This window comes from Phacochoerus africanus, chromosome 4 (genome assembly GCF_016906955.1).
Source record: "Phacochoerus africanus isolate WHEZ1 chromosome 4, ROS_Pafr_v1, whole genome shotgun sequence".
NCBI lineage: Eukaryota > Metazoa > Chordata > Mammalia > Artiodactyla > Suidae > Phacochoerus > Phacochoerus africanus.
In genome coordinates, this window is record NC_062547.1 from 69,659,593 (window position 1) to 69,676,790 (window position 17,198).

The window sequence follows — 17,198 nt, forward strand, 5'->3', positions numbered from 1 at the left end:
GTGTCATCCACAGGCTGAGCACACAGCCGAGGCGTGTCCTGTGTGCGCAGCCCGTAGAGGGGCGCTCCGATCTTCTGGTGGACGAGAGCAGGAGCAAACCGCACCTGGGCCGCGCGGGGTGGTCAGTCCCCAGCGCTCCAGAGGGGGTGGGGCGGGGGCGGGGCCTGATTGGGCGGGGCTTCCCGGCTCTTGGGGCCTCCGATAAGGACCTGCAGGGGCTCGGGCAGACCTGGGCGCAGCGATAGAGCGGGCGGCGGTGGGGGTCGCGGGGCGCTGTGGGGAAGGCTCTGCGTCAGGAGGCCCCACTGCGGCCACCCGGGACTGGGGCTGGGAACCCAGGCTGGGGGCAGGGGCGGGGCGTCCGGCCGTGTCACGCCCGCCTCCCTCGCGGGGCTAAGGCCGCTAAAATGGCGGCGGCGGCGGTGATAGCGTCCTGCGCCGGGCCCGGGGGTCTGGCCGTTGTGCCAGGGGCTCACTAGCGCCTTCCTAGGTGTCCGCGTCCTGGCCCCCTGGGGCGCTCGCGCGCGGCCCCCGGGGCCCTCGGTCCGCCCTCCCGGCGCGCCCATGAACTCCGTGTCGCCGGCCGCCGCGCAGTACCGGAGCGGGAGCCCGGAGGACGCGCGCCGCCCCGAGGGCCGCAGGCCGCGGGGTCCCCGGACCCCGGACCCCAACAGCCTGGGGCCCTCCGGAGCCAGCGGCCCCGCTCTTGCGTCACCAGGGGTTGGCCCTGGGGAGCCGGACGAAGTGGACAAGTTTAAGGCGAAGTTCCTGACCGCCTGGAACAACGTGAAGTACGGTGAGGAGGGGGCGGGCCCGGGGATTGGATTTGACGTTGGAGAGAACGTAGGGTTCAGGCGGGCGGGGAGCTTACAGATCGGGAGTCAAGGAGGACAGACCCTGCCCCTGCCAAGTATTCCACCCTTTGTTCTCCTGTGAGTCACCTGTGGGTCGATCCCCCGCCCTGCCCTGCCCAGGGCGGGCCGCTGGTTGGCAGGTCAAACGGGGAATGTGTTTTCCAGTCTCAGTGATTCCTGGTGTGACCTTGGGCAAGGGTTTTTTTGGTTTCCCTGTGCCTCCATTTTCCCCCTCTGTAAAATGGGTACGATAATCAGACCTGCTTTAATTCAATCTGAATTAATTGGCAGACCGCTTGTGACTGTTACTAGGGGCACCACCTCCACCTTAGAGGCATGCAGCTATGATTCCCCAGAGCTCTCTGTCAGATAGGAACTAAGATAGCCCCCATGTCACAGATGGGGGAATGGAAGCGCTGCTGCCGTCCTAACCATCAGGTGTCAAGCAAGTGCTTCATCTTGCTGGGCGCTGCCCCACATCTCCCCAGGTTGGGCAGTCAAAAGCCGGACCAGCTTTAGCAAGATCTCCAGTGTCCACCTGTGTGGCCGCCGCTACCGCTTCGAGGGCGAGGGTGAGCTGGTGACCTGTGGCTAGGATTGGAGGAGGCCCCCCTGGGGGTGTCCCTGGTGGCAGCTGACAAGCCTGCTCTTGTAGGTGACATCCAGCGTTTCCAGCGGGACTTTGTGTCCCGCCTATGGCTCACTTACCGCCGGGACTTCCCGCCCCTGGCTGGGGGCTGCCTGACCTCAGACTGTGGCTGGGGATGCATGTTACGAAGTGGGCAGATGATGCTGGCACAGGGCCTGCTGCTGCATTTCCTGCCCAGAGGTGAGTAGTGGAGGGGGAAAGGCACCAACTACAAGTCAGCAGTATTAAAATTGTTTATAAACTAAGAGTTTAAAGTCATGTTAGAAGTGTGTGTCAAGTATGTTTTGGAGGGAAGTGAGAGTTGTCAATAAAAATAAGTTTAAGGAGTTCCTGCTGTGGTACAACAGGATTGGTGGCGTCTCGGGAGCCCTGGGATGCAGGTTTGATCCCCAGCCCAGCACAGTGGGTTAAGGATTCAGCATTGTTGCAGCTGCAGCCTAGGCGGCAACTTCGGCTCAGATCCAATCCCTGGCCTGGGAACTCCATGTGCCGTGGAATGGCCAAGAATATAAAATAAAATAATTTTAAGGAATGTGAAAATTGTGGTTAAACACAGGGTCTCTGGAGCATTACACTTGTGTGTAAGTCATTAGGAATGGGAACTGTGCCTCTTTCCTCCACTGTCACCATTTGTTTATTCCATCACTACCAGACTGGACGTGGTCCCAGGGCGTGGGCCTGGGCCCCCCTGAGTCGTCTCCTAACCGGTACCGTGGACCAGCCCACTGGATGCCTCCGCGCTGGGCCCAGGCTGCCCCTGAGCTGGAACAGGAGCGCCGGCACCGGCAGATTGTATCCTGGTTTGCTGACCATCCCCGGGCCCCCTTCGGCCTACATCGGCTGGTGGAGCTTGGGCAGAGCTCAGGCAAGAAGGCAGGAGACTGGTATGGGCCATCTCTGGTGGCACACATTCTCAGGTGAGGGCCACTGCAGGGGACACGGGAGCCACTGGTTACCCCCAGGAACTCAGGCCTTTCCTCCCATCTGCAGGAAAGCTGTGGAGAGCTGCTCAGAGGTCACCCGCTTGGTGGTGTACGTTTCTCAGGACTGCACTGGTAAGGGGCTGGGAGCCAAGGTCACAGGGTCTCACCCTGAGCCAGTCACTACTTCAGCTGCCTTTTAGGACCCACCTTCCTCAGAGGCTGAAACAGGTTCTATGGCAGAGGGAGCCTTAGAAAGGATGCAAGGCCCACGCTGTGGGAAGTGCTCAGGGTTGTTCTGCTCCTTCTGGGACCAGGTGAGGCTTTAGGGGCTTCTCCCCTAATGATAGAGTGAAGGATGTAAGGATTTCCTCAGTCCAGCTCAGTCTTACTCTGCAAGCATTTCTAACATGTACAAAAGTCGGGTCTCCTCTGTCCCTCATAGGGTTGTCCTGACGACTAAGTGAGTCAGTAATACAAGTAAGACCCTTCAAACAATGCTTGTCACATAGTAAGTGCTCACTAAATAATAGATATTGTGTTATTCTCTCCAAAACAGTTTAGAAAGGGTCTTTTTTTTTTTTTTTTTTCTGCATCTGAGGCATGTGGAAGTCCCTGGGCCAGGGTTTTAACTCATGCCACAGCAGTGACAATGCCTAATTCTTAACCGCTAGGCCACTAGGAAACTCTTAGAAAAGGTCTTAACAGGAGCCTTCATGGATTGGTATCAAGGCATCTATAAAACCTGTAAATGTTTATGAAAAAAATATAGGAATTTGGGCAACATTTCACAGAAAGCCATTGTCTTAGTTGGTTATGGCTGCTGAAACAAAAATACCCTAGGCTAGGTGGCTTGTCAATAACAGGACTTTATTTTCCCTAATTCTGGTGGCTGGGAAGTCCAAGATCAAGGCACTGGCACTTTTGGTGCCTGGTGGGGGCCCACTTCCTGGTTCATTTTGATGGGTCTTTGGGTAGCAAAAAGGGCAAGCGAGCTCTCTGAGGTCCCTTTTATAAGGGCAGTGATTTCATTCATGAGCGTTCCACCCTCCAGACCTAATCACCTCACAAAGGCCTGCTTCCTAATTCCATTACCTTAGGGGGTGAGGATTTTAGCGGGCCCAGCAGGCAGGGGCACATGCGTTAAGACCTTAGCAGCTCGGTGTGGGTTTGATCCCTGGCCCAGGAACTTCCCCATACCGTGGGTGTAGCCAAAACAACAAAACACACCATAGCAGCTTTGTCTCCAGAAAAGGTTGGCTGCACTCTTCTAGGACCCAGGAGGGGGCTTACTAGCCGCAAGGGAGGAAGTGGCAGCAGGGAGACTAGCAGACAGGATTTGAGGAGGGACACACAAGGATATTCAGCTCTCTGGTGGGCCACTCAGCACCCCCATTTCCTTCCCTGCAAACCCAGGCACCCAGACAGGGAGGACTCATCAGGCCTGGTGTTGGGGAGGCACTGGGGCCCCAAGGAAGGCCCTCCACCTCCTCCTAGCTGTCCACTCTTTGTCAATGTCTCAGGACCTCAGCGGCCCTTTCTGTAAAACGGGTATGTCCACACCTGCCTGGAGGCCCTGGGATTGTTTGAGGGAGTTGGCGGGGGGGTGCACTGGAAAGTTTTCTTCCAGCAACAGGAGTATCATCCCGACATGTCTCTCAGGCAAGGATGGGCTTCTGGGGCTGGAGGGTCACTCTCCGAGGCCTGAAGGGCAGGCAAGAATGTGACCTGCTGCCTTGTCCTTCCAGTGTACAAGGCGGATGTGGCACGCCTGGTGGCCCGGCCAGACCCCACAGCTGAGTGGAAAGCTGTCGTCATCTTGGTGCCTGTGAGGCTGGGTGGTGAGACCCTCAACCCCGTGTATGTGCCCTGTGTGAAGGTAGGTTCAGACAGATTCCACTATGCCTCCCCAAGGAGCCCTCCAGACTTTTCCAGCTTGGGTTAGCTTCCTTCATCCCTTTAGCGGTTTATATGATAGTTATGGGGCAGGTATTATGTGCCAAGGACTGTCCCAGCTGCTGGGGACTCAAGGGGGAACAGGCAACAATCCAGGCCCTCAGGGAAGGGACATTCTGATAGGAAAATGACAAAGAGTTGATGTGGAACCAAATTGACAGCTGTGGTATGACAACTTGGACTCAAAAGGAACCAAAACTAAGATGATGAAGGGCAGGTGGGGGTGGCCACACAGCCCAGGAAAGCCCCTCTCCAACCAGAAGCAAATAAGCCAGAGGAACAGTGCTTCAGGCAAAAGGAACAGCAAGGCTGGAAAGACCCCAGCATGTTTACCCTCAGAATGAAGGCCTCAGTTCTCTCTGCAGCCCACAAGGCTCTGTACCATGTCTCTGTCCCTTCCTTGACCTCTCTGCCCCCACTCTCTGCCTCACGCTCGGATCTAGCCACACGGGACACCTCACTGTTCTCAGAAGGCACCTGCCTCAGGGCCTTTGCACCTGCTTTTTTTTTTTTTTTTTTCCCCTTTCTTTGGCTGTGCCCACAGCATGTGGAAGTTCTGATGCCAGAAATCAAACCCTCATAACAGCAGTGACAATGCCCCTATGCCACCAGGGAACTCCCCTCGCCTTTTTTTAATTGAAGTATAGTTGATTTACAATGTATTAATTTCTGCTATATAGAAAAATGATTCAGCTGCGCATATATGTACATTCTGTTTTATTTTATTTTATTACTATTATCTTTGTTGTCTTTTTGTCTTTTCTAGGGCTGCACCCACGGCATGTGGAGGTTCCCAGGCTAGGGGTCTAATTGGAGCTGTTGCTGCCGGCCTATGCCAGAGCCACAGCAATGCGGGGTCCGAGCCACGTCTGCAACCTACACCACAGCTCACAGCAATGCCGGATCCTTAACCCACTGAGCAAGGCCAGGGATCGAATCTGAAACTTCATGGTTCCTAGTCATTAACCACTGAGCCACCACGGGAACTCCATTTACATTCTATTTTATATTCTTTTCCATTATGGTTTATCACAGGATATTGAATATAGTTCCCCATGCTATATGGTAGGAAGTTGTTTATCCATTCTATATACACTAGTTTGCATCTGCTAATCTTGGACTCCCAATCCATCCCTCTCCCACCCCTGCTCCCCTGTGGCAACTATAAGTTTGTTCTCTATGTCTGTGAGTCTATTTCTGTTTCAAAGATAACTCATTTGTGTCATATTTCATCTTATTTATTTTTTAGAGCCACACCCTCAGCATATGGAAGTTCCCAGGCTAGGGGTCAAGTCAGAGCTGCAGCTGCTGGCTTACGCCACAGCAAAACCAGACCCGAGCCTTGTCTGTGACCACAGCCCATTGAGCAAGGCAGGGATCAAACCCGTGTCCTCATGGATATTAGTTGGGTTCATTACCACTCAGCCACAATGGGAACTCCTGTGCCATATTTTAGATTCTCCATGTAAGCGATATAGTACTTGTCATTCTCTTTCAGACTTACTTCACTTATATGATAGTCTCTAGATCCAGCCATGTTGATGCAAATGATGTTATTTCACTCTTTTTTATGGCCGAGTAATATTCCGTTGTATATATGTATGTACCACATCTTTATCAAGATGCACTTAACTCCCCATCTTTACTGAAATGTCATCTCTCAGTGAGGCCTTTCCTGAATTCCCTATTAAAACTAGCAAGACTTTCTTTCCTCCTTTATTCTTTTCCTGTTACCACCTTCTGACATTTATTTAACTTATCATTTTGTTCCTTGTTCTCCCACACTTGGATATTAGCTCCCTAAGGGCATGGTTTTGTCTCTTGGTCACAGGCCTGGGTTCACACATACTGGCCCTTTGCTAAGAGTTCAAGTGCCGAACAGCACCTGCCCCGAGTCCTCACCTTCACCCACTTTCCTCCCTACAGGAGCTCCTGCGTTCAGAGCTGTGCCTGGGGATCATGGGGGGCAAGCCACGCCACTCCCTGTACTTCATTGGCTACCAGGGTAGGCCTCCCCCATCCTGCTTCATTCCATCCCACCTTACTCTTTTCCACCCCAGCTCACACCTCCTCCCCTGCAGATGACTTCCTGCTCTACCTGGACCCTCACTACTGCCAGCCCACTGTGGATGTCAGTCAGGCTGACTTCCCCCTAGAGGTGAGCTGGGATTCCTCGGGGTGGTGTTGGTGGCCTCTGGAGGGAGCCCCCCGAGCTGCCTTTGTCTGTCTGCCCTAGTCTTTCCATTGCACCTCACCCCGCAAGATGGCCTTCACCAAGATGGACCCAAGCTGTACTGTGGGGTTCTATGCTGGAGACAGGAAGGAGTTTGAGACGCTCTGCTCAGAGCTGACCAGGGTGAGCAAGGCATGCTGGAGGGCGGCAGCAAAGGGCAGGGCCAAGGCAGAAGAGGAACAGAGGACTTGAGGCCAGCAGACCTGGGGAGGCTGCTCTAGGCTATGTTGTCAAGATCATTCCCTGGTGGCTCAGCAGGCTAAGGATCCAGTGTTGCCACTGCTGTAACTCTGGTTACTGCTGTAGTGTGAGTTTGATCCCTGGCCCAGGAACTTACACATGCCTTGGGCACAGCAGGAAAAAAAACAAAAAAGATTATTCTGCCTACAAGCTGCAAAAACCCAGCTCTGGCCTGGAACAAAAAGGGGCATGCCTAGAACAAAAGGGGCATGAAATGAACAATTTAAGGGGATAGCTGTTTCCAGGGGGGGTCAAGTGGTAGGACCCCTCCTTGTTCTTTGGCTCTGTTGTCCTATCAGGGCTTTAGCTTTATGGTGGCAAGAAGTGGCCACTGGGAGTTCCTGTTGTGGCTCAGTGGGTTAAAAACCTGACTAGTGTCTGTGAGGACGTGGGTTCGACCCCAGGCCTTGCTCAGTGGGTTAAGGATCCAGCATTGCTGCAAACTGTGGCATAGGTCACAGATGCAGCTCAGATCCCATGGGCTGTGACATTGGCCTGCAGCTGAAGCTCAAATTCGACCCCTAGCTCTATATGCCACAGGTGCAGCCCTAAAAAAGGAAAAAAGTGGTCAATAGCTTCTCTGGGCACCTACTATCTAGTACAGTGGAAAGGGAACCCCACCTTCTCAGATAGAGAAAATTCCAGGACTGCAGTAGTTTGGCTACACAGGGTCACATGCTCATCACGGAGCCAACCACTGTGGCCAGGCTGGGAAGATGCTGATTGGCTGGCCTGCATCACTCCCCTGGAGGGATGGGATGGGAGTTCAGTTCAGGAAGCATCTGATATAGTTGTTAGGGAATTTCCTGGTGGCGGAAGTGGTTAGGGATCCAGTGTTTTCACTACTGTGTCACAGGTTTGACCCCAGGCCGAGGAACTTCCGCATGCTGCAGGTGTGGCCAGAAAACTTATATGTGTATACTTGTTAAGATCATTATAACTACTAGGATAATTAACATGGTTTGGGGGCTGAGCTGCTCTCTCTCCTTCCATCAGGTCCTCAGCTCCTCCTCAGCCACAGAGCGGTACCCCATGTTCACCTTGGTTGAGGGCCACGCTCAGGACCACAGCCTGGATGACCTCTGCTCCCAGCCCTCCCAGCCAACACTGCGGCTCCCTCGCACAGGCCGGCTCCTCAAGGCCAAACGCCCAAGCTCTGAGGACTTTGTGTTTTTATAAAGGGAAGGGATGAGGGAAAGACACACCCCTATTTATTTTTTTATTTATGTCATGCTGGGTGTGGGAGCTTCAACTCCCCCCGGACAGGTGCAGCTAAGACCAGTCCAGGAAGCCTCTGGGCTGGGGCCATTCAGCCAGGAACAGAGCCTGCACACCTGCCTCCCACCAGCTGGGCCCTCCTCACAGGGCAGGGTGGGAGGGAGGGCCCCTGGGCACTCACTCAGGGCCTGACTCAGTACTGTAGTTTGCACTGGACCGCGCACGCCCCGCACTGGCCCCAAAGACCCGTCCTGCCAAAGCAGGGAGTGGGGATCTGTGGCTGCTGGGGGCTAATAAAGCTGTTTGACTTGATCTTGGCTATGGCTAGGTCCAGCATCTGAGGGATGGGGCTCAAGGTGTGTCTCCAAGTTATCGGGGGAGGCTTGTTGAGTAAGCCTCAGTTTCCACATCTATAAGATGGGAAAACTCTCTTGCCCACAGGTACTCAGGAAGGTTACAGTTGGCAGGAGGGCTGGGCATCCAGGGGCTTGATTGAAGGGGAGGAGCCAGGGCTCCTGTGGGCTCCCTCAAGATCAGGGGCTGCTCTTGGGCCCCTGCTGCTTCCTCTGTTGTCGGCCCAGCTGGCGGAAGTGCAGCCGTTTGGGGTTGAGGCCAAAGGCCTGCAGTCTCTGGCGGCTAAACTCATGTCCACCAAGTGTTACTGTGGGGCCCAGGAGACGTGCCTTCTTGCCCCTCCTCCGCCTCTGGGGGGCTGGCTTCTTGGCAGGTGGCACAGAGGCCTCCTCTTCCTGTGCTGGGGGGCTCTCAGGCCGGGGCTGCTTCCCACAGGCCCCATCAGGTGGCAGCAGCTGCCCCTGCAGGCCAGCTTTGTCTCTCTGTGGCTTCCTTGTGGCTTCCGTGGTGGCCGTCTCTGTCCTGGAGGAGGAAAGTCATGGCTTAGCCCAGGCAGTCACAATTAGGCCTGTTCCTAGATACACACACCTTCCATTTTTACAGATGAGAAAGGGAAAGGCTCAGAGAGTTGGCAACACAATAATTCAGGGGCCTCCCCAGGACTCATCAAGTGTGGGTCTGACGCCAAAACAGATTTTTCTGCTGAACTGAGGCAGCATCACTGATTTTAATAGTTTAATTTTAATAGGTGAGCCTGGACCTATGCTAACCATACAAATTAACTCATTCTAGCTTTCCATCAACTCCATGAGCTTCAATCACCCCTGATTTACATACAGATAAGGAAACGACAGTCGTAATAAGAGCTTGTACCTATCCAGCTTTTATTGTTTTAAGCACTTTACCTGAATTCACTTAATCTGAAAAAAAAACAAAAACAAAAAAACACTAAGAAATGAGCCATCTTTATCTCCATTTTATAAATGAGGAAACAGACCCAGAGAGGGAAAGTGACTTGCCCAAAGTCACACAGCTATGGTCCAGCCAGGATTTGAACCCAGGTATCAGAAGGGAAGCCCCATTCCCAAGGTCATACAACAAATGGGTGACAAGGCATGACTCAAACCTGGGCCTGGAGGGCTCCCATGCCCACCCCCACCCCTCAACCAGCAACACTCACTCCTCTGAGCAGAGCGACTTGAAGATCTGCCTCTTTTTCCATGTATTCTGGGCCTTTTGGCTGTATGACCTCTTGTCCTGCAGCTCTTCCTGCTCCGACCTGTAGGCATCAGGCAGACTCGCCTGTCTCTGGGTGCTCTGGGTGGTGCCCACACTTGCCTGCCAGCTCACCCACCACTCCTCCCAGGGCACCCAGCCCAGCCCCACCCCTTCACCTGTACATGCACGTCTTCTTCAGGGAGCACCACCGGTTCAGCTCCTTGTCATCAGCAGCGAGGATCTAAGGGGGAGGGAAGGTGAGGTCCTGTGTGTTTGCTTGGGGGGGACCTGACTCTAAGCCTTAGTCACCTTCTCCGCCATTTGAGCCTCTGCTTTGCAGAAACCGTTTGAGGCAGGTAATCTTAGCGGTGTCATCATTAGCACTATTATTCCTATTGCCTTTTTTTTTCTCCTGCATTAGTGGCATGCAGAAGGTCCCAGGCTAGGGACTGAACCTGCCTCAAAGGAGCCCCCCAAGCTGTTGCAGTGACAACACTAGATCCCTAACCCACTGTGCCACGAGAGAACTCCGTTATTCCTATTGCTTTTGTGATGAAGAAACCAGCCATGTCATAGCCCGGGCAGGCTCCGGGTTCCCCCTTGCCTAGCGGATGTCCCTGGGATCCCACCTCCTCCGTGCTGAGCCCGAAGTCGCAGGGCACCACCGTCCGGTACTTGAAGCGGCAGGGCAGGTCATCAATGATGTCCTCGTAGTCTAGCCGGTAATACTCATCCAGGTACTCTTCAAACGTCTTGTCCCCTACGAAGGGACAGACAGCCAGGCTGCCGAAGTGCGCCAGATCAGCAGAGCCCCTACCTGCCCACGGCAGCCCGCCTGGCCTCACCGGGATCAAACACAGGCTTTTCCTGCCCCACAGCGGTGGCGAAGGGAGACTTTCGCTTTTTCTTGCCCAGGGAAGGAGCCTCGCGGTGCTTCTTCCGAGGCTGGCTAGGGTCATAGTCGGCATCCATCTGTCAGGACGCATGGGTCACACCTGCCCTCCGGGCCTTGGAGGACTCTGTGAGTGCCCCGCCCCCCCATCCCCAAGCCCAGGGCACCTACATTGAAGTCTGGGTCCTCGCAGTGCAGCTCCTGCTGGCTCCAAGCTCCACCCTGCTCTGGCCCAGCCCACGTGTCCCAGTTCCAGTCATCTGGTTCCAGAGGACAGAAAGACAGCAGTGGGCGTCAGATTGGGCCAAGCGCCCCCACCCCAGCCCGCTTCCCCCTAACCCTAACCGGTGACCTCACCTTCAAGCCCCTCCTCTTCCTCAAATTGCGGCTTCTCCTCCTCCGCGGTGCCGTAGTACTCATCCCCAAAGCACTTCTGCAGGGTTGTTGGGGAGTGGGTCAGCAGAGACAGCTCTCCTCCCGCCCTTTACACGGCTCCCCAGCGCCCCCTAGGGACCCAGCTCCTACTGGGGGCCGGCTGACGCGCTGCGTCTGCCCCCCCCCCCCACTTCTTGGCTCATCTTGCCCTCGCCAACCCCTTGCTCTGTGCGCCCTGTTCCACTTGACTGGCATAAGCAGACATTACCAACTGTGTCATTTATTAAGCACCCACTACATGCCTGATGCTGGGCTTCACCTCACTGGGTTTTCACAAGCACCCAGAGGTGCAGAAACCTCAGAATACCGAGAAACTGAAGCTCAGGATTGAGCTTCTAGAAAGTGAAGGCTGAATTCCGACCACACAGCACCCACCCAGCCCAGTTATCACCTGGCCCACCTACACATGTCTAGTCTCCTTCCCTGACCTCCCAGGCTTAGTCAGGGGCCGCTTTGCAGAGTCCATGTTCCCCACCACTTCTCCCATCCAGCCCTCATTGTCTGTTTCCATAGTCTGAAACCGTTTCCCCAACTACAACAACAAACACTAGCAGCTCAACAGGTGAGTTTATTTTTTTACTTTATTATTTTTTTAGGGCTGCATCCACAGCATATGGAAGTTCCCAGGCTAGGGGTCCAACTGGAGCTGTAGCTGCTTGCTGACCTACATCACAGCCACAGCAACACCAGATCTGAGCTGCATCTGTGACCTATACTACAGCTCACGGCAATGCTGGATCCTTAACCCACTGAGTGGGGCCAGAGATCGAACCCACATCTCCATGGATACCAGTTGGGTTCATTACCACTCAGCCACAGCAGGAACTCCTCAATAAGAGAGTTTACAGGAAAGACAGTGACCTGCAGTTCCTTGACCATTAACCAACTTATTTTTTTTGGCATGTGAAAGTTCCCAGGCCAGGGATCGAAGCTGTACCACAGCAGTGACAACACCAGGTGCATAACCCACTGCACCACGAGCGAACTCCCCAACTTAATTTCAGAGACATAGGCTCAGAGAGGTTAAGCCATTTCTCTGAAGTCACACAGCTGGGCTCACCTGCATGAGCTGGTCGTGCCGGGCGGGGTCAAAGTCATCCTCGAGGTCCTGCTCCTCAAAGCCCAGGGTCTCATTGCCTGTGACCTGCCGCAGCCTCTCCAGCTTGGCCAGAATCTCCTTCCTCTTCAGATTCTTCAGCTGCTTGAGCTCCTCTTGCTTCCTTGCTTTTTCCTGTGGGCGGCAGGCCAGGGTGAGAGAGGGGGCATGGGCTCCTCTTCACAGACTGGGGACCACCCCCCAGCAAGTCACCCCGACACTCACCCTCTTCTTCCGCTCTCGCGTCTCCTCCCTCCTCTCCTTCCTGCGCTCGTCCTTTCGGCGCACAGAGGATGCGATGTTCCGAGGGTAGGTCTTGACCTGTGGGCAGCAGAGATGAACCTAGGCTCTCCCACCCCGTAGGCCAGGTCCTGCCCAACCCCGGCCCCTGGCCCCTGCCCCCTAGCCCCCAGCTCCAGGCACCCACCAAAGCTGAGTCTGGCTCCTCGAAGCGGAAGTTGTACTTATGCTCAAAGTCCTCCTGCTTCTTCAGAAAAAGCTCCCCCTCGTCTGAGGAGTCATCCACGGCCAGCTGGACTGGGGGGCCAGGGATCCTGGGGGATGAGATGGGGCGGAGTTGAGGGGTCAGATGAGTCCTCACCCTCCTATGTACCAGTGTATTAACTTGAAGCCTCCCTACACCCTCTGCCAGGGTGCCACCATTATATCCATTTTACAGATGGGTTAACTGAGGCACGAAAGACTAACCCTGCTACCATCTGTGTGAAAAAGTAAACACCCAGTGCCTTTTACTTTCTGGCCAGTGCAGGCTCCAGGCCCTTGGGGGACATAGCTGCTCACCTGTCCTCCTCTTCCTCTTCCTCCTCTTCCTCTTCCTCCTCATCTCCCTCCTCCTCATAGCGTTTGTTGAGGATGTAATCCCTCAGGAAGCGTTCCCCCTCATCCAGCTCTGGGTTGTTCCAATATTCCTTAAGGTGAGTCTAGGGGTGGGGGTGGGGTATGACAGGACCCAGGTCAGGGACTAAGTGACAGGGAAGGAGGGTAGATGTGGGCACCGAGGAGATTTAGGTGACTGAGGCTTCACGGCCAACCTAGAAAGTAGGGGGGCATAATCCCCATTTCACAGATGTAGAAGCTGAGGCCCAGGGAGGGGAGCCACCCCATTTTCAGAGCAGAGCTACCTCAAGGGTTGATTTCCAGAAAAAGGTTGAAGGGGGTGGACCAGGCAGTTTAGTGGGTCAGTGACTACGCCTGGGGCTCACCAGTTCTTTCAGGGTGTCGGGGTTCTGAATCTCCTTCTGCCCCTTCAGCCATTCGATGTAGTCAGCGTCCTCCTGGGCCTGGGGGAGGCGGGCACTAAGAGTCTGCGGGAGCCCCAGCGCCTCTCTCTCTGCTGCCAGCCCCCATTCAGCTGGGCCCCAGCACCCACCTTCTCCTCTCTGCTTTTGACGCGTTTCTGCAGCAACCCGGATCCACCTTCCCCAGCGCTGTCCTCATCCTCGCTGTCCTCCACGAACACCCGGAAGCTGCCCGTGAGAGAGAATAGGCCTCAGGACCGGCAGACTGGCCCTGCTGGCTACCCTGTCTAAGGCCTGGGCTCTTCCTGACAAGCCCAGAGCAGTGTTGTAACATAGAGCCCATTATCAACCCTTTTGAACAGATGCCAAAACTAAGGCAAAGAATGAACAGATGACATACCGGACTCTTTTTTTTTTTTTTTCTCCAGGTCCGCACCTGTGGCCCATGGAGGTTCCCAGGCTAGGGTGTGAATTGGAGCTGCCGCTGCAGACCGATGCCACTGCCACAGCAGCACGGGATCTGAGCCGTGTCCGCGACCTACACCACAGCTCATGGCAACGCGCCGGATCCTTAACCCACTGAGCAAGGCCAGGGATCGAACCCCTGTCCTCATGGATACTAGTCGGATTTGTAGAGCCAAAAGGGGAACTCTGGCATGCTGGATTTGAACCCAGGCCTGCCTGACGTCAGCATCTCAACTCCTTTCCACTTGACCGCTGAGCCGGCCTCAGGGCTCACCTTTCCTTCAGCTGTTTCTGTTCCTCCACATAACTTTTCGCTGAGGTCTGCTGCAGAGAGAGTGACATGGGCCTCAGGCCCAGCCTTGGGCCCCTCGAGCCCCCCCGCCCAGCCTGCACCCCACTTACCTGGAGTCTCTGATCAGAGGTCTCCCCATCTGAATTTTCCTCATCAACATATTTGCTACAGGAAAGGATGAAGGCTTCAGGATAGGCGCCCCAGGGCCTGTCTGTCCCCATGGGGCGGGGAGTGGGTCACCAAGGCTCCTCCCCTCTCAACTCTGATGAGTCATGGGCTTCATCCCACCCCTGCCCCCAAGTCCCCCATGTGTCCACCTGCCCTGGAAAGGCAAGAACAGGGGCACCAGGCTTTCTCCTCACCCTCCTTTCTCCAAGATGACCTTCCTCTCGTAGTCCTTCAGGTACATGGGACAAACCTTCTTTTGCTTCTCCTCAGCTGCCGGCTCCTCCTCACTCTCCGAGGAAGATGCTGTGGGGCCACCAGAAGACACTTGCCATCAGCCACACCCACCCACCCCTTCTTCCCTGAGTCATACCCAGGCTTCAAATCCCCAGGCCACCTGCTCCCAGCTCTCAAACATGTATCACATGGGCTACTACCCGGTAGTACCTGGCAGTGACCATTCAGTGAGTAGTTTACACTCAGAACAGTGCCAAGCACACAGCCATTATTATCATTTTTTTAAGTTCCCTGCCAGAAACCCCAGCTAGGACCTATGCCACAGCTGCAGAAACACCAGATCCTTAACCTAATGCACAGGGCCAGGGATCGAACCCATGCTACCCAGAGACAACACTGGATACTTAACCCACTGTGCCATAGTGGGAAGTCTCACACAGCCTTTTTTTTTTTCCTTTGGTCTTTTTTAGGGGCAGCACTCACAGCAAATGGAAATTCCCAGGCTAGAGGTCAAATGGGAGCTGCAGCTACCAGCTGCATCCGGCACAGCTTGAGGCAACGCCGGATCCTTAAGCCACTGAGCAAGGCCAGGGATGGAACCCACATCCTCACAGAGTATCTATGTACTCTATAGGGTTCTTAACCTGCTGAGGCACAACAGGAACTCCTGCTGTTGTGATGTGTAAAGACTCATGAAATAGGGAGATCCCTGGTGGTTCACTGGGTTAAAGATCCAGGGTTGTCACTGCTGTGGCTCGGGTCACTGCTGTGGTGGTGCAGCAGGTTCAATCCCTGGCCTGGGATCACATGCCTCGGTAGCAGCCAAAAAAAAAGATTGGTGAAATAATCACAACAGCCCATAAGGCAATGAGGAAACTGGGCCTCAAGATGAGCAGCCCCAGAGTTCCCGTCATGGCTCAGTGGTTGATGAACCCAACTAGTATCCATGAGGATGTGGGTTTGATCCTTGGCCTTGCTCAGTGGGTTAAGGATCCAGCATTGCCCTGAGCTGTGCTGTAGGCCACAGATGTGGCTCGGATCCTGAGTTGCTGTGGCTGTGGTGTAGGCTGGCAGCTACATCTTTGATTCAACCCTTAGCCTGGGAACTTCCATATGCTGCCGGTCCCACCCTCAAAACACAAAAACAAAACAAAACAAAACAAAAAAACGAGCAGTCCCAGGCCTGTTCTCTGATAGAATGTGGCATCTTTCTTGTAAATCCGGGGATCCTTCTTCTTCAACAAGGATAGAGTCCTGTAAAAGTCTCGCTCCTGCTGGGGGTCAAATTCCTAGGGCAGGAAAAGAGGTGGAGACAGATTTCAGAAGGAGGCACCTGGTGATGGGGGCACCAGGGGTAGGTGGGCTGAGAGGGTGTGGGAATTAGGGTGGGGGAGGGGCATATATTAAGAAGCAGGAAGGGGAATCTGGCTAGAGAGGCAGGTGGGGGGTGGAGGTCTGGATCTGAGTGGAAGAGGGGGGCAAACGGGTAGAGGAGGGAGAGGGGCCGTCTTGGGGGTGGTCCACACATAGGATATGTACAGGATATAAGATGGAAGTAGTGGGCAAGGGGAGGTTACTTCCTGGCATCAGTAATGGATTCAGGACACGGGGCTAGGTGGGCAGAAAGGGCACAGGAAGAATGGAGAGAAAGGGCTGGACCACTCAGGGAGACTGGGAAGATCAGGGCTGCTATGGGGAAAAGGTGGGTGCCCCATGTGGCAGAGGGATGCCCCACTTTGGGGAGAGAGGCAGGCGTTGAGAAAGGGTTAGACTGTTAGGGACAAAGAGGTGGACAGACGGTTTACACCTCACAGATCAAAATGGGCCAGGAGCTCCGAGGTGGGATGGGGGAGGTAGGGGGAATCTGGCCACCCCCTGGGGATGGGGACGGCGCTGTCTGGCTCTCAAGGGAATGAAGGGCGGGAGTTGAAAGCTCCCCTCGGCGCGCTGGTGATGAGGGTAAGCAGCTCCCTATAAACCGGGCAAGGATGGTGGGCTTGGAAGCCTCCCCAAGTTCAGGACGGAAGCGGGTAAGCTCACCACGCGCTCATCGCTGGAGTCAGACTCGGAGCTGGAGTCGCCACTGCCGTCCCGGTCTCCGTAGCGATCTTTGACTGTGGGGCACAGATAGGAGCCCTCAGGTCAGCCTGGGGGACCAGATCAAGCCCACTTCCTGACCGCCCGGCATGCGCCGGCGCCCTGCGCGCATGCGCCCCGCACTCACGCCGCTGCAGCTCCTCGCGCTCCCGGTAGCGGCCGTACCGCGCAGCAAACGCCGCGTTCACCCGCAGGGGCGACGACTCACGCGGCTCCGGCATGGCGGCTCTGGGCACACTGCGCAAGCGTACGGAGGGCGCCCCAGGGGGCGGGGCTACTCCCTAGCAAGCTAGCTTTAAATGGGGCGGAGCTTCGTGGACGGCACCTAACCCAGCCCCCGGCCTTTCCGGGATCCCAAGCCCTGTGACGGCAGTCCCCACCCATGGGCCACGCCTCTGCAGGGAAGGCTACGGCCACCGCCCACCCCACTCCCCCACCCCCAGGGCTCCCGGCACCCAGCTGACATCTGGGGGCCCTTTCTCCACTCGCGGTTTCCTGCCTCCCTTCCGTTCCGACAGCGCAAACCGCTGCCCCACCCAGCTCACTCACCCCTGGCGCCCTGGGAATTACCACTCTCGCCCCTCCGCCAAAGGACCCACGATCCGCGACCCGGGTGCC

General features: G+C 55.3%; 2 protein-coding genes across 6 annotated transcripts; one reads left to right on the top strand and one right to left on the bottom strand.

Annotated features, from left to right (window-relative positions):
• The first annotated feature begins 246 nt into the window (after nucleotides 1-246).
• ATG4D (autophagy related 4D cysteine peptidase) lies at nucleotides 247-8,382 on the top strand. 5 transcript variants are annotated; one of them, XM_047777044.1, is made up of 11 exons: nucleotides 258-796; nucleotides 1,343-1,426; nucleotides 1,510-1,683; nucleotides 2,156-2,420; nucleotides 2,494-2,558; nucleotides 3,840-3,974; nucleotides 4,172-4,302; nucleotides 6,306-6,384; nucleotides 6,461-6,537; nucleotides 6,616-6,735; nucleotides 7,849-8,382. In XM_047777044.1, exons 1-11 carry the CDS (start codon nucleotides 565-567, stop codon nucleotides 8,029-8,031), a joined length of 1,545 nt encoding a protein of 514 aa, XP_047633000.1. In that variant the 5' UTR covers nucleotides 258-564; the 3' UTR covers nucleotides 8,032-8,382. The 5 variants fall into 5 exon arrangements, with proteins under 5 accessions (XP_047633005.1, XP_047633004.1, XP_047633001.1 ...); XM_047777045.1 differs by lacking the exon at nucleotides 6,616-6,735 and having other exon boundaries at nucleotides 252-796; XM_047777047.1 differs by lacking the exon at nucleotides 3,840-3,974 and having other exon boundaries at nucleotides 264-796.
• On the bottom strand, nucleotides 8,059-16,941 carry KRI1 (KRI1 homolog). The gene is made up of 19 exons (XM_047777041.1): nucleotides 16,708-16,941; nucleotides 16,524-16,597; nucleotides 15,667-15,772; nucleotides 14,444-14,552; nucleotides 14,192-14,246; nucleotides 14,064-14,113; nucleotides 13,456-13,552; nucleotides 13,289-13,366; nucleotides 12,867-13,006; nucleotides 12,493-12,619; nucleotides 12,291-12,386; nucleotides 12,030-12,200; nucleotides 10,892-10,967; nucleotides 10,706-10,794; nucleotides 10,488-10,614; nucleotides 10,272-10,402; nucleotides 9,819-9,883; nucleotides 9,605-9,703; nucleotides 8,059-8,946 (listed from the first exon to the last, which is right to left on the bottom strand). The coding sequence occupies exons 1-19, from the start codon at nucleotides 16,799-16,801 to the stop codon at nucleotides 8,604-8,606; spliced, it is 2,127 nt and encodes a 708-aa protein (XP_047632997.1). The 5' UTR covers nucleotides 16,802-16,941; the 3' UTR covers nucleotides 8,059-8,603.
• Nucleotides 16,942-17,198: the final 257 nt, after the last annotated feature.

Bases quoted from the DNA above. Each gene is read 5' to 3' on its own strand.
- ATG4D (XM_047777044.1), top strand. From the start codon at position 565: ATGAACTCCGTGTCGCCGGCCGCCGCGCAGTACCGGAGCGGGAGCCCG. The intron at 1,684-2,155 runs GTGAGTAGTGGA...CATCACTACCAG, and splicing joins GCTGCATTTCCTGCCCAGAG to ACTGGACGTGGTCCCAGGGC. The intron at 2,421-2,493 runs GTGAGGGCCACT...TCCCATCTGCAG, and splicing joins CTGGTGGCACACATTCTCAG to GAAAGCTGTGGAGAGCTGCT.
- KRI1 (XM_047777041.1), bottom strand. From the start codon at position 16,801: ATGCCGGAGCCGCGTGAGTCGTCGCCCCTGCGGGTGAACGCGGCGTTT. The intron at 14,247-14,443 runs GTGAGGAGAAAG...CCTTTCCTGTAG, and splicing joins GTCATCTTGGAGAAAGGAGG to CAAATATGTTGATGAGGAAA. The intron at 12,201-12,290 runs GTGAGTGTCGGG...TGCCGCCCACAG, and splicing joins CGCGAGAGCGGAAGAAGAGG to GAAAAAGCAAGGAAGCAAGA.